Source organism: Aotus nancymaae, unplaced genomic scaffold (assembly GCF_030222135.1).
Source record: "Aotus nancymaae isolate 86718 unplaced genomic scaffold, 86718_ANA_hifiasm-v0.15.2.pri h1tg000020l, whole genome shotgun sequence".
NCBI lineage: Eukaryota > Metazoa > Chordata > Mammalia > Primates > Aotidae > Aotus > Aotus nancymaae.
Window position 1 is genome coordinate 55,763,298 of NW_026988432.1, and position 15,781 is coordinate 55,779,078.

Consider the following 15,781-nt stretch of genomic DNA (forward strand, 5'->3'; position numbering starts at 1 on the left):
CATGCACTTCCTTTTGTGAAAGAAACTAGTGGCTTATGGAGGCTTTATTTTTATGGTTGTCTTCTATTTATGAAAAATGATGTTTTTTCATCTCCCATAATAGTATACAGTTTTCTTTTTAATGAAATTTAAGTCTAAAAACTTATACAATTAGTGGAGGAAGAATATAATAATACTTTTCATTGTATGACCTATTGTATCTTTTAAATATGTGTGATTATACACATATATTAATTGTTTGAATAAGGATGGTATAAGTTTTGGAATATGGAGTAGAACAAGAGATACTTCTCAATCTCTGTTAAATTCACTGTCTGTGGATGATCCTGAAGCTGGTATATTTGGCTTACATGTAGAAAAAAGTAGAAAAAGTTAGTTTTAAGAACATGGGGAAAAGAATAAAGTAGAAGTATTTGAAAAGATGAAAACCATTTAGGCCTGAAAAGACTAAGAACATGCTTGGTTCATCAGAGATTCTCATCTCCTGGTTTTGGTCCCTCATGGTGACCAGCTATACTTTCTGTTGTTGCTTACATTGGCTTAGGTTGGTTTCTGTTTCCTGCAACAATCACAGCAAAATACCTAAAGCCTTGATGATACAGTTATAAATAGGACAATTCTAAATAAACCATTCAAAAGTAGCAGTGTATCAGGATGAATGTGTATGTATTTATCGCTAGAACTACAAGAGTAACATAATATTAGAAACTTTCTTTCTTTTTTTTGAAATGGAGTCTCACTCTGTCACTTAGGCTGGAGTGCAGTGGTGCAATCTCGGCTCACCTCTGCCTCCCAAGTTCAAATAATTATCCTGCCTCAGCCTCCCAAGTAGCAGGGATTACAGGCATGCACCCCACACCCAGCTAATTTTCTTGGTATTTTTGGTAGAGACAGGTTTTCACCATGTTGACCAGGCTGGTGTGAAACTCCTGGCCTCAGGTGATTGGCTGGCCTTGGCCTCCCAAAGTGCTAGGATTACAGGCGTGAGCCACCATTTCCGGCCTCGAACTTTATTTATATGATACATATCCAATCATTAACTATAGAATAATTTCAACATATACCAAAAAAGCAATTGATAAAATATTAAACACATTCCTAACAAAGCTTCAAAAGCAGATTGGATAGATAACTTTAGATGTGACTTGGCATAGTTTAAACCATAATGATAATATTATTCTACGTCAATTGTCTTTGTAGTCTGATTACTTCCAGAAGAAAGTTTGAGTTTGATGTGCTAGTATGTATTCTTAATACTTTTAATACTTTCCTAACACTTCCTAATATCTTTTTTTTTTCCTCTGAGCAGTTGGCATTAGGCTCAGAGCCCTTTTTTTTTTTTTTTTTTGTTTTTTTTTTTTTTTTTTTTTTTGAGACGGAGTTTCGCTCTTGATACCCAGGCTGGAGCGCAATGGCGCGATCTTGGCTCACCGCAATCTCCGCCTCCTGGGTTCAGGCAATTCTCCTGTCTCAGCCTCCTGAGTAGCTGGGATTACAGGCACGCGCCACCGTGCCCAGCTAATTTTTTGTATTAGTAGAGACGGGGTTTCACCATGTTGACCAGGATGGTCTCGATCTCTTGACCTCGTGATCCACCCGCCTCGGCCTCCCAAAGTGCTGGGATTACAGGCTTGAGCCACCGCGCCCGGCTTTTTTTTTTTTTTTTTTGAGACAAGGTTTCACTCTGTTGCCCAGGCCTAAGTGCAGTGGTGCAATCACAGCTCACTGCAGTCTTGACTTCTTGGGCTTAGGTCATCCTTCTATCTCAGCCTCCCAAGTAGCTGGGGCTACAGGTGCTTGCCACCACACCTGGCTAACTTTTTATATTTTTTGTAGAGATGGAGTTTCGCCATGTTGCCCAGGCTTGTCTCAAACTCCTGGCCTCAAGTGATCTGCCTGCCAGGGTCTCCCAAAGTGCTGTGATTACAGGCATGAGCCACTGCACTCAGTCAAGCTTGGAGCCTTAAGCAAGGAACAGTAATAGAATGTTACAACATTGTTTTGTGTTATTTTATTTATTTTTATGATTTCCTTCCATTTATAGAAAATGATTTTGTTTTTCCATCTTCTATAATGGTGTAAAGCTTTCTTTTTAGTGGAATTTAAATCTAAAAAAACTACACATTTGAAGAAAAATGTTAAATAAAATCATATGTTGTGTAGATATGATTTAGTATTTAACCAATGTCCGTACATCAGTGAATAGAAAGACACTGTCTTAACATGATAGTATTTATTTTAAATCAAAATTTAACATATGCTTAAATATGAGTTGTTTCTGAGGAAAACTGACAAAAGACAAGGATATCTGTTGTCTCTCTCTACTGTTGTAGCTAAAGCAATGAGACCTGAAATAGATGTGATGTATGATTACTGGTAAGAAAGAAACCAAACCAAATATCTACATTATTTAGACACACAATATTTTGTCAAATTTAAGATTTTCTCCTTTTCACATTTTAGACTCTCTGAAATTCAGATACACCTCAAAAATGATTGTTAGTGTTCTTTCCTTTGGTAGTATGTAAAATAATTATATATCTTATAATTGATATTGTTTTACATTAAAATATGATAGTTACCAATAAATCTTTAAGAATTTCAAAATAAGAAAATTTTATAGACACAATAAGTTCAGTAAAATGGCTAGGTAAGAGATGGTAAATGTATCATAATCAATAATTGTGAAATAATCAAAACAAAGGTCCTGTTCAGAATGACAAAATTTTTAGAATATCCAGAAATAATCTCAGTGAGAAATCTGTGTGGTCCAGGTGATAACATCTGTAACATTTTGTTAAAAAATATTTTAAACATTTTAGGGCTGGATGTGGTGTCTCATGCCTGTAATTCCAGCACTTTGGGAGATTGAGGCAGGCTGATCGCTTGAGTCCAAAAGTTTTAGACCAGCCTGGGTAACACAGCAAAATTCCCTGTCTATACAAGAATACAAAAATTAGCTGGGTGTGGTAGCAGGCACCTGTAGTCCTAGCTACTCAGGAGGCTGAAGTGGGGGGATCACCTGAGCCCGGGAGGTCAAGACTGTGGTGAGCAGTGACTGTGCCACTGCACTACAGCCTGGGTGACAGAGTGAGACCCTGTCTTAAATAAAAATATATTTTTTGAATAAAAGTTACCAATTAGTAATTGGGAAGATGGAAAAGCATAAATATTTCTTTTCAAATTAAATTATAATTTCAAATATTTTCAGTTAAAATGGCAGTGGAAAGGGGGTAGAGTGAGAAGGTACTTGAAAAGTTATTCTAAAAATTGTACGTAAGAAAAACAAGTTAAAATAACTTTTTAGAGAAGAAAAGTAACAAAAAAGGACTAGATTTGGGGGCTATCAAAACACACGATATGACTATGGTTATATTACTATACTAGTAGAATAAATATATTTACAATGGAATAGAATAGAGCAGGAATAAATATACTTACTCATAATTCATCCTTGATAATGAAAGTATCATGAAGACAAGCTTATTTAATAGATGGTGTTAATAGAATTGTTTAGCTATTTAAAAAAGTACAATAGATTCTCACCTTATTCAATACATCAAAATATATTCACTTACAATTAAAAACAAAACATGGAAAATCAAGCCATGGTGGGAGAATGGGGGAGACAAAAGTAAATAGAAATAAAAATATGTTAAGCCTTTGGAAAGTGGAAGAACATTCTAGACATAAAATAGCAAAAGAAATGTTCACTTTGGCAGCACATATACTATTATTGAATGATACAGAGATTAGCATGGTCCCTGTGCAAGGATGACACACAAATTAAATTGTTTTAAAAAGTAAATATTTTGGTTGTCAAAAATATATTCAAAATTTAAAAATACATAAAAAATTGGTAAGAATGTACAATTAATAAGATAAAGGTTAGTATCGTATTTATATTCATACAAATCAATAAGAAAAATTCTAAGAGTCAATTGATGAATAGGCACAGAATGTAAATTAATGCAAAGAAAAACAAAAACAACTAGTTGACAAACATATGGAACACATATCCAACCTCATAATAATCAGTGATATGGAAATCAATACAACAATGAGCTCAGATGTAAAGAGTAACACACCCAGTGCTGAGGAAAGGATAATAAAAAGGCACACAGGCCTAGCGTGCTGGTTCACACCTATAATCTCAGCACTTTGGGACTCCGAGGCAGGCAGATCACCTGAGCTCAGGAGTTTGAGACCAGCCTGGCCAAGGTGGTGAAACCCCGTCTCTACTGAAAATACAAAAAATAGCCGGGCATGGTGGTGTCCGCCTGTAGTCCCAGCTACTCAGGAGGCTGAGGCATGAGAATCACTTGAACCGGGGAGATGGAGGTTGCAGTGAGTCAAGATCATGCCACTGTACTCCAGACTGGGCAACAGAGTGAGACTCCATCTCAAAAATAAATAAATAAAAATTAAAAAAAAATAAAATAAAAAGGCATGCAACTATTAATAGTGGGAGCATAAACTTGTATTACCAAACTAAAAATAAAAACAAAACACAAAGGGAAAGAGGAGAGGCACCCAATATATGTTCTCTAGGCATTTTAGAAAACATGGAGTTGTTCCTTTGGCCACGTATATGCAAATCTATAAGAAAGGTGATATTGTAGACATCAAGGCAATGGGTACTGTTCAAAAAGGAATGCCCCACAAGTTTTACCATGGCAAAACTGGAAGAGTCTACAATGGAAGAGTACCCGTTGCTGTAAACAAACAAGTTAAGGGCAAGATTCTTGCCAAAAGAATTAACATGCCTATTAAGCACATTAAGCACTCTAAGAGCCGAGATAGCTTCCTGAAACGTGTGAAGGAAAATGATCAGAAAAAGAAAGAAGCCAAAGAGAAAGGTACCTGGGTTCAAGTGAAGCGCCAGCCTGCTCCACCCAGAGAAGCACACTTTGTGAGAACCAATGGGAAGAAGCTTGAGCTGCTGGAACCTATTCCCTATGAATTCATTGCATAATAGGTGTTAAAAAAATAAAAGACTTCTGGACTGTAAAAATGTTTCTCTTCACTGAGTATAAGTGTGGTGCCTCTCCCCCAAATTAATATTTAAAGCAAATTTTAATTGTGTCCTAACTCATTATGCAATTTTACTATTCAAATTTAATGTATTTCTTGCTGAAAGATATGAGGTAGCTTATTGTGCAACAAATTACTCAATTGCTTAGAAAAATGGCCAGGTATTATGTATGAAATATTTGTACTGGTTTGAAGATAGTCCCTCTATATCATCAAGGAAGAAATAAAATAATTTACAAAAAACCCCCAACTTTATGTATAAAGATGTTTACATAAATAATGCTACATAGTAGCATGTTTACATAAATAATGTTTACATGATTTGTAGCATTATTCACAGATGAACAGAGTATGGTAAATTTCTAGAATGGAATATTATGAAGGTTTTAAAAGTTACAATTATAGTAAATATAAGACTATGTATGCTGTAAAAAAAGCATACAATAATTATACATATAGCATATAAAATGAACAAGCAATTGCAGAGGGAGAAAAAAGATTAAAAGGGAAACTCCAAAAACATCAACAGTGATGGTAATTGGGTGATGGGAATATGGGGGTGATTTTTGTTCTCTGCTTACTTTTCCATATTTTCCAAAATTTTAAAAATAAGCATGTACTATTTTTATAATGAAAAGAAAAACATGATTATTGCTTTTAAAGTCCTAGCCTACGCCCTAGGGAATGTATGAAGCAGCAATGACAGGAACACACAAATAAAAACAAATGTATAAATTCAACTAGCAGAGTATTTACACTGTCTGCAAATAAAAAGAGGTACAGTGTATGAGCTATCATGGCTATTAAGAAAGAACATAGAGAGTGTAAGGGTAATATTTATATAACTATGGGTGGGCATAAGCAATCAGTGTCTCTCTTCCAGTTACAGAGATTTTAGGGAGAAGGTTATATTTAAGGAGGTATTTGAATAATAGAAGTGGGGAGAAACAATGAACTGTCAGAAACATTTTTCTGTTTCCAAATGTTTGGTATGGAAGTCTGAAAGTTGGGACTGAGATGAGTGATAAAAGTTGCGACAAATAAAAAAGAAAAGTAGATATTGGGTAAAGAGCCCATCAATGCCAAAAAAAGGCAATTCACCAGTTTAAGAGCCTTAAAGACGGAAGATGTAAGAACCTAAAAATCGATAGGACAGAAAGCACACTTGGTCTTGGAACTTAGAGGAGTGGTGCTGAGTAGGAGGGGGAATTTGGATAGGAAGCTGTTGCAAAAAAATTAGAAAGAGTATGTAACCAGCTATGTGTATCTCCTTGATCTGGGCTTCCTTCTCTTATTATGGCCACATACCAAGTATCTCAGGGATTCCACAAACATAACAGCCCCCACCCTTAGAATAAATTGTAATATTAGCCATTTGCATGCTCAGGGTTGTGAGTATGGTAACAGTAGGGTTCCCAAAATGGCAATGGCATAAAGCAGGGAAGTAATTGTTTTACAAAAATCCATTTCCCTCTATTTCTTCATTCTGTTTCTAGGGTCAGTGCAAGTATTTTTGCAGTTGAATGGAATAGCAGCTTTTAAGAAATAAAAAACAGATGTTAGAGGAAGGCGTTCCAGGGTGAGTCAGGAGAAGCCTTAAGGGTACTCTGTGCTCACAGCTTGCCCTACAGTTTTCCTTGCTGTAATCTTGATAGATGTCTGCATCCCCAACTCTGCCTAGGCAGCATTCAGGCCATAGTAGATCTAAAACTGTCAAAATACATTTATTCCCATGCCTGAATGTCCTGTGGAAAGAAAAGCTTGACTGATTTCAAAAGGAGTACTCTTAGGTAAAGGAATATAGTCTCTTGATTCACTTTTCAGATCTAGAAACATACATACAGATAAACTGCTTATGAGTATATATTTATCATATAAAACCAACCTGTTAAAGCAGAACTGAACTTAAATTTTCACAACTTCCTGTTTACTGAAGTTGTTCAGAATCAAATGAAGTTATTCTGTGTGGAAAAAAAAGGTAATGCCCTTTGGAAAGTTATATGAAACATAGTAAGTATCACACTTTCTTGGAAATGTTAGCTGAAGTTTCTATAGGAACATAGCCAGATCACATTGTTAACACATTTGTGGTATGCATTTTTGAAATAACATGCAATTTATGGCACTGAATTAAAATTGATGTGTGGGCTGGGCACGGTGGCTCATGCCTGTAATCCCAGCACTTTGCGAGGCTGAGGTGGGCAGATCACCTGAGGTCAGGCGTTTAAGACCAGCCTGACCAACATGGAGAAACCCTGTCTCTACTAGAAACACAAAATTAGGCAGGCATGATGGCATATGCCTGTAATCCCAGCTTCTTGGGAGGCTGAGGCAGGAGAATCACTTGAACCGGGGAGGTGGAGGTTGAGGTGAGCTGAGATCATGCCACTGTACTCCAGCCTGGGCCACAAGGGCGAAATTCCGTCTCAAAAAAATAAAATAAATTGATGTGTGATTGTACCTGCATTTTTGGTATATTTTTGAAATAGAATAAACATTTATTATCTTCTAACTTGAAGAAATATAAAAATATAGGTAGAATGTATTTATATGAAAATATGATTTTATAATAACTTAAAACACCTGAAAGCATTCTTTGTTTGAAAAGCTTCCACTGAAGTTAAGACATTAACATGAGTTAGTCTGTCATTCCTTTACCAGGGATCTATTGTGAGCAGCTTCCTTTTATAGTGGGTAATACAAAGAAGTATAAAAGGCATTCCCAACATCTCTCTCTCTATATATATATATTTACTTATGATTAATTCTTTTCTGAAATTCAACTATTTTGTGTATTGTTGTAAAACTATGTCAAAACCTAATGACTCAAAGCATCAACCATTTTATTATTTGCTCATGATTCTGCGGTATGGGCAGAGAGCTTGGAGGGATCAGCTTGTTTCTTATTCTATGTGCCATCAAAGCTTGGGGGCTGCTGGAATGGGCCATGGTCTGGGGTCTCTGTTCTCAAGGTCTGCAGGATTCCTTGGTTGTCTTCATGTAATCTGTTCATGTGGTTAGTTAGACTGGGTTTCCTTACACCATGGTGATCTCAATTTAGTCTGACTTCCCAGAACATAAAACTGTTAGCTGCCAGGACCCTCAAAACTTAGGCCTCCTACTGGGACCGTGCCACTTTTGCTGCATTGTACTGGTTTAAAGCAGGTCACAAGACCCCAGCCCAGATTCAGCATGGGCGGGAATGCCTCAAGGGTGTGAATATTGGAGATATAGTCATTGGGGGCCATCTTTGGAGGCTAGCTAACACATCAATGTTTATTAGAGAAATTCATAAACAGGATACCAAGTCTATTTCCCACCAAATGACCAAAAGCAAAGGAATGCTCAGCTTAATTGTCTTTTACTATACAGAAGTCTACATCCAAATCTTTCTGATGATTCCATAATCTCTCCCAAATATGCCTCATTCAAATTCTTTCAGCACTGCAGTCTCTTTATTAGGTTCTAGCATGACTCTTACCTACACTAAATGTTTCCAGATGGCTGACTTCCAAAATTCAGAAAAATTAAGATATAACTAATATAGTCTATGTATTTACCGAGACTTGTCAGCTCTGTAAATTTTTTAATTAAATTTTTTTCTTTTTTAGAGACAGGGTCTCGCTCTGTCACTCAGGCTGGAGTACAGTGGCTTGATGCTAGCTTACTGCAGCCTTGAACTTCTGGGGTGAAGCGATTCTTTCGCCTCGGCCTCCCAAGTACCTGGGACTACAGACACGTACCACCATGCTTGGTTAATTTTCAAAATTTTTTTGTAGACACAAGGATTTCGCCATGCTGCCCAGGCTGGTCTGCAACTCCTGAGCTTAAGCGATCCTCCTGCCTTGGCTTCCCAAAGAACCAGCGTTGTAAGCATGAGCCACCGCACTTGGCCAACTTCGTAGTTTTTTAATTGCCAATTAAGAACACTAAAACAATGTACCATCTATTATTACTCTTGCTTTTTAAAGGAAGGAATGTTTAATTTTTAAAAAAGTAACAGAATTTCATACTGAAGGACAGCCTTAGTTCTGGTTACTTTATGAAAACATACTACATATCTTTGTTCTCATTCTGCTGCAAGTCATGAAAATCCCACCAAGGATTGCCACTGGTTCCTGGACCCAGTGTTTGGGAACCCCTAGTCAATTTAGTGTTACTGAACATTTTCAAGGACTTTTTTTAAAAAAAAAAAATTATTTTTTGAGACAGAATCTGGCTCTGTTGCCCAGCCTGGAGTGCAGTGACACAATCTTAGCTCACTGCAACCTCTGCCTTCCAGGCTCAAGCAATCTTCCTACCTCAGCCCCCCGGGTAGGTGGGACTATAGGTGGTTAATTTTTGTATTTGTTTGGTAGAGATAGGATTTCACCATGTTGCCCAGGCTGGTCTTGAACTCTTGAGCTCAAGTGATCTGCCTGCCTCAGCCTCCCAAAGTGCTGACATTACAGGTGTGAGCTAATTCACCCACCCTTCAAGGCCCTTTTCATTCAACCTGCTAAAATCATTTCACATCTTTCCCTAGGGACTGTAATCAGACTAATGATATTGCAAATTCTATTACTCCCTCTTTTACATTGAATCATTTAAATCTGTGCTAATGTAAATAATCCAATTGTTAAATTTTTGTCTCTGTATTAGGATTGGATAATGTTAACATAGTCAGTAGTTATGAATGGGGGGGTTCTGTAGTTAGATTGTCTCTGTTCCAATCAGAGTCTGAGCAAATATTACAACATAGTCTCTCTGCACTTCAATTTCCCCATCTGTGGTGTAGTTTTAAGAGATTATGCAGAAAGTGTATGGAGTAGTGCCTAGCACACACGGTGAGCACTCAGTATGTTTGTTATATTATTATTTGAGATGGAGCCTCACTGTCAACCAGGTTGGAATGCAGTGGCTTGATCTCGGCTCACTGCAACTTCTGCTGTCCTGGTTCAAGCAATTCTCCTGTCTCAGCCTCCTGAGTAGCTGGAATTACAGGCTCCTGCCATGGTGCCTGGCTAATTTTTGTATTTTTTATAGAGACGGGGTTTCACCATCTTGGCCAGGCTGGTCTTGAACTCCTGACCTCGTGATCCACCCATTTGGGCCTCCCAAAGTGCTGGGATTACAGACGTGAGCCACTGCATGTTTGTTATATCATATTTATATATGGAATCACTAATTTGCACTTGCATGTAGGATTTTAACATACTTTACATTTTAAGGGTGATCTCAAATATCCACAATACTTTGGAAAAGATTAGCCACAATTAGATGATGGAATTTTAAGGTTGGAAGTGAACTGTATTTTATTTTTATTTTTTTGATATGGAGTCTGGCACTGTCTCCTAGGCTAGAGTGCAGTGGCGCCATCTTGGCTCACTACAACCTCTGCCTCCCAGGTTCAAGCAATTCTCCTGCCTCAACCTTTCAAGTAGCTAGGATTATAGGTACTCTCCACCATGCCTGGCTAATGGAAGGGAATTCTTAATGTCATATGATTCTAACCTATTATAAGTGAGGACCTCTTTATTTAAAAAAGTTGGCCAGGCATGGTGGCTCATGCCTGTAGCCCCAGTACTTTGGGAGGCCAAGGCGGGCGGATCACAAGGTCAGTAGTTCGAGATCAGCCTGGCCAACATGGTGAAAGCCCAGCTCTACTAAAAATACAAAAACTAGCTGGGTGTGATGGCACATGCCTGTAATCCCAGCTACTCCAGAGGCTGAGGCAGGAGAATAGTTTGAAGCTGGGAGGTGGAGGTTGCAGTGAGTGGAGATCGTGTCCAGCCTGGGCCACAATAGTGAAACTCCGTGTGGGGAAAAAAAATGTTAATTCAGAGTCCATATATCTTATGGCAGAAGACAACTATTGGTGTGTTACAATCATAAGGATAGCCTTGTAGGTAAGTAAGCTATATGGACCCCACATGTATTTCTAGTAGCTCTGACAAGTTGGTTATTACTTCCACTTTTATTTATCAGTGTTGCTCATGTATTGTCTTAGCTACCTGTTTCTTTATCATATGTGTTTAAATGGAAAGCAACATAATGTTCACCATTCTCTGAGAAACAACAAAACTCCTAATACCTAAAAATGGTAATAATAATAAAAAAAGACAAGCAGGGTTTAGGAAATTTATTTTAGGACAACTGCCAGATTTATTTTAAGCCCTATGCTTAAAAATAAATCTAATTCACATGACTTAAAATGCTGGAGCCAAGAAAAGTCACTGCAAAGGCATTTAATGAAATACCTGGTTTGTCTAGTTGTCTTTGCTATGATTTTTGCATAAATTAAGAACTTCCTATCTTGAATTATACAGTGGATTTTATAGCTAAATATTTTTTGTAATACATAAACTGAAAATAGAAATAGACATTTTTTTCAAACAATATAAGATTTTCCTGGCCGGTCGTGGTGGCACACGAAACCCAGTCCTCTGGGAGGCCAAGGCGGGCGGAGCACGAGGTCAGGAGATCGAGACCATCTTGGCTAACACGGTGAAACCTCGCCTTTACTAAAAAAATACAAAAAATTAGGTGGGCGTGGTGGTGGCCTGAGCCTGTAGTCCCAGGTACTCGGGAGGCTGAGGCAGGAGAATAGCTTCAACCCAGGAGGCAGAGGTTGCAGTGAGCCGAGATGGCACCACTGCACTCCAGCCTGGAGACAGAGCGAGACTTTGTGTTAAAAAAAAAAAAAAAAAAAAAAAAATAGCGGGCGCCTGTAATCCCAGTGCTACTTGGGAGGCTGAGACAGGAGAATCGCTTGAACCCAGGGGACAGAGGTTGCAGTGAGCCAAGATTGCGCCACTGCACCCCAGCCTGGGCAACAGAGTAAAACTGTCTCAAAAAAAAAAAAAAAGATTTTCCTAACCTCTGACTCACTTTGTAAGGTTGGTGGACTGTTCAGATGCTGTAGGATGCTTTCTACTCAGAAAGACAATTGGTTCATCTGTACCATTTCCAGCATGGGGTAAAACACTCACATTTTTTATTTCTAGTGATTCTTAATTTGACTTCTGAGCAAAAATAAAGTTTGATTAGAAATAAATTAAGGTAGATTTCTTGCTGAAACCAGTGAAGAACATTACTTTATCAGTAATGTTGAGTGAAAAGTCTTTCACCTTCCCTCACATCACAGTCACCTGAAGCAACGGAACTAGGAGAAATGCCCATTATTCTCAAGTCCTACATTAGTTCTTATAAAAATCACAATTACGTTTTACCGAATGTTTTGACATTGAAATGGCAGCCTTACACGTCCAGGAGAGAACTACAGTGAAGGTGCTAATGAAGTGAGAGAACTAATATGAACGACTTAAAAATATTGATTTTTTTCCACGAGATTTTCCTTTAAAAAATTAAATTGAGCTTGACTTCTATTGACTATCTTCCGGAGTCAGTATTTTATGGCTCCCCTGACACACACTCCTGGGGTGGGAGGGCTGAGCGCTGCAGCGCTTCGGAACTTTCCCAGGGAATCTTTTTTTTTTTTTTTTTTTTTTTTTCACTATCTCCAGTAACGGCTATAAGAAATTCCCAGGGAATTGCTCCTTAAACGGTTCAACGCCGGGGCTCGCGGAGGGCTGTCCACCGAGTACCACCGAAAACCAAACGCCACTGGTACTAAATGCTGGTACCTGCCGATGGAAAGGCATCTTGCCTAAAAAATAACCTACCTCCCATCCTAATAGTAACAAGGAGAACAAGCACTCTTTCCTCGTCAGAAGTCTCTAGACTGGCTGCAACCCAGAGGAAACAGAGTTGGGGCAGCTGCCGGGACAGCGACCAGAAGCAGCCAGAGCTCCGCCTCGGTCCAGACCTCCAAGGACGCTCCACAGCCGCGCAGCCCAGCAGGACTAGGACCTTGCGGGCCGCTACTGACGCCCAGTCGGCTCCACCCAGCGGCCCGCCTTCTCCGGCGATCAGCCTGCAAGATCCCGCCCACCTCACCGCCCCGCCCCGCCCTGCGGAGGCGACAGCGTGCGCGCGCGCGCGCGCGGGGTCCCGGCTGGTTCCCCTTCCGAGTGTCCGCGCCCCGCATGCGCAGTGTGCGCCGGCGGTCTCCGTTTGTTTGAACAGGAAGGCGGACATATTAGTCCCTCTCGGCCCCCCTCGCCCCACCCCCCAGGCATTCGCCGCCGCGACTCGCCCTTTCCCCTGCTAGGACTGCAGCCCCTCCCAGGAGCTCCCCCATCAGCAGCCGCCGGGACCCATCTATCGTCTTCCTCTTCGCCGGCTCTCCAGCCTTTCCTCTGCTAAGTCTCCATCGGGCATCGACCTCGCCCTGCCCCACCGGACACCGTAGCAGCAGCCCCAACAGCGACGGGACAAAATGGGAGAGTGAGGCTGTCCCGCGGGGACCAGCTCGTGGCCGAGACTGATCGGTGCGTCGGGCCGGGCCAAGTAGAGCCGGGGATGCGGGGCTAGACAGTCTACAGCGCCTCTGAGCGGAGCGGGCCCGGCCCGTGGCCCGAGCGGCGGCCGCAGCTGGCACAGCTCCTCACCCGCCCTTCGCTTTCGCCTTTCCTCTTCTCTCTCCCTTGTTACCCCGAGGGAGTCTCCACCCTGCTTCTCTTCTCTCGTCGCTCCTGCCCATCTCGGGACGGGGACCCCTCCATGGCGACGGCGGCCCGGGCCCGCTAGGCTGAAGCACCTCGCCGGAGCGACGAGGCTGGTGGCGACGGCGCTGTCGGCTGTCGTGAGGGGCGGCCGGGTGGGATGCGACTTTGGGCGTCCGAGCGGCTGTGGGTCGCTGTTGCCCCCGGCCGGGGGTCTGGAGAGCGGAGGTCCCCTCAGTGAGGGGAAGAAGGGGGAACTGGGCGCACCTGGTGACCCTGAGGTTCCGGCTCCTCCGCCCCGCGGCTGCGAACCCACCGCGGAGGAAGTTGGTTGAAATTGCTTTCCGCTGCTGGTGCTGGTACGAGGGCATTGTCACAGCTGTAGCAACATGTCGACTGGGGACAGTTTTGAAACTCGGTTTGAAAAAATCGACAACCTGCTGCGGGATCCCAAATCGGAAGTGAATTCGGATTGTTTGCTGGTGAGTAGTGCTGCTCTCTTTTGCTTGTCTGGGGTTTTGCTTGTCTTGTCTTCCTCTTGCGTTAGTCCGGTTAGCTGCAAAAGAAAGTCTCAGGTGTGCATAATCGTCTTGGAAAACGCTAGATTTCTGTTTCCTGAAGAATCTTGGAGTACCATTAAGATCTCACGGCGTGGTCCTGTTTACGATTTGACTGGTTCTGTACTAACTACTCTCGGAACTTTTAATTCTGACCCAGTTCATCAGTACACGAAAGATACAAACTGCTATTGCAGGCATCCTTTGAAGTTATCACGTCAGTTACTGCTACGTACATAGTTTGTGAATGGCGATCGTAGTAGTAATCTTTCTGATTTGTTTGACAGTCAAATTGGAAAGACTACTTTGCGTTTTTTTCTTTTCTTTTTTTTTTTTTTTTATTTGCGATTTAGCTCCTAGATGTTTAGTTTTTAGCCTTGAAAGTGACAACGGAGAATTGATATTGAGGAAGTGATTTTTGAGCCAAAATTTCATAAGTGATTGGAGTTTGAAGGAACTTTTTGCTGAACTATTGTAAAAACCCAATATAATTGATCATAGGTCATTGCAATGTTAACTTCTTTTATAATGTTATTGGTTACAAAAGCACCATACAGTCTTTTTGGTTGTGTGGCAGTTAACATTGCCACTTTTAAAACATTCTAAAGAGGGTTTTATTACATGAAAAACCAAAATCCCATTTTAAAAATAGTACAGTAGTTGATAACATGCACAGTTATCTGTAAGTAATTGGAATTCTTAGGTCTGATACATTTCTTCCGTAAACGAGTTTCTGAACTAAGGGTTATATAATATTTCTCTTTTAGTCGAAACAAAACAACATAATCTCTAAAATAAGGTTGCAGGGAGTATGTAGATGGACAGGATTTCACAGTGTCTCTGATGAAATAATGTTAGATATGCACAATTTTGGGAATTAAGATTAAGGAAACAGTACAATTCAAAGAAATAATTCAATTCAAAAATCCGATCTTGAATCAAAGAAAAATTAATGTAGATTGTTTAAAATTAACGTCCATTGTAGTTATTCTAAATTTCTATTTAATTTCTGTTTATATTTTTCCACATGTATGGGTTTTACGAGAAGCTTCCGAAAGCTTTCAGAATTGTTCTACGCGTCCCTGACCAGAAAATAAGAGTATTGTGGGTTGTTTGAAATGTCTCAACACATTATGGGTGCTTTTTATATTGAGAAATAGTAGAGAAGGTTGATGCTTAATAAATTTTAAAACATTTTACTAAACGAGACAAGTGGAAGGGATTAGAATACATCTTTCCAGTAAGGATTTCTGTAACTTCTAAGAAGTCTGATTTTTCTTTTAATATTTATCCAGTTTTCATATATCTTTGATTTTATTTTGCTTTTCGATCTCATTATTACATAAAGTGGTGTTATAGGGAGGGTTTGGGAGCTTTCTTTCTTTCTTTTTTTAATCATCTTCGCTTGTTTGTAGAGACCTTTATTTAGATGTGGAGGATACAAGGAAATATAAGTCATGGACTCTTGCCTTGAGAGTCCAATCTTTTTAGGAAGACATGACCTTATCTCACATGTATACATAGAAATAAAGCCAAACACTTCACAGATTGAGAAAACGTGATAAATTCCAGATGATTGTTTAGATAATGTTGCTCTTGGAAATTGAGAAGTCACTGTGAGTTGAGAGAGCCAAAGTGAGTTGA

General features: G+C 40.0%; 2 protein-coding genes and 1 pseudogene across 4 annotated transcripts in view; all 3 read left to right on the forward strand.

The window, feature by feature from the left end:
- Positions 1-3,708: 3,708 nt before the first annotated feature.
- On the forward strand, positions 3,709-3,809 carry LOC135276128 (U6 spliceosomal RNA; annotated as a pseudogene).
- A 704-nt stretch (positions 3,810-4,513) lies between these two features.
- LOC105712063 (large ribosomal subunit protein eL21-like) lies at positions 4,514-4,975 on the forward strand (the record flags this gene model as incomplete). The annotated part of the gene is made up of 1 exon (XM_064378991.1): positions 4,514-4,975. A coding segment is annotated over one exon (462 nt), but the record flags the coding sequence as incomplete, so codon positions are not given.
- An 8,826-nt stretch (positions 4,976-13,801) lies between these two features.
- ROCK1 (Rho associated coiled-coil containing protein kinase 1) overlaps positions 13,802-15,781 on the forward strand; it is a 163,433-nt gene continuing 161,453 nt past the window's right edge. For 2 of the 3 annotated variants that reach the window (XM_012445002.2, XM_012445003.3), the window contains exon 1: positions 13,802-14,062. In XM_012445002.2, coding sequence (XP_012300425.2) covers positions 13,970-14,062 — 93 coding nt within the window. In that variant the 5' untranslated portion in view covers positions 13,802-13,969. The remainder of the gene's footprint in view (positions 14,063-15,781) is intronic. The other variant, XR_010343642.1, reaches the window with a different exon arrangement.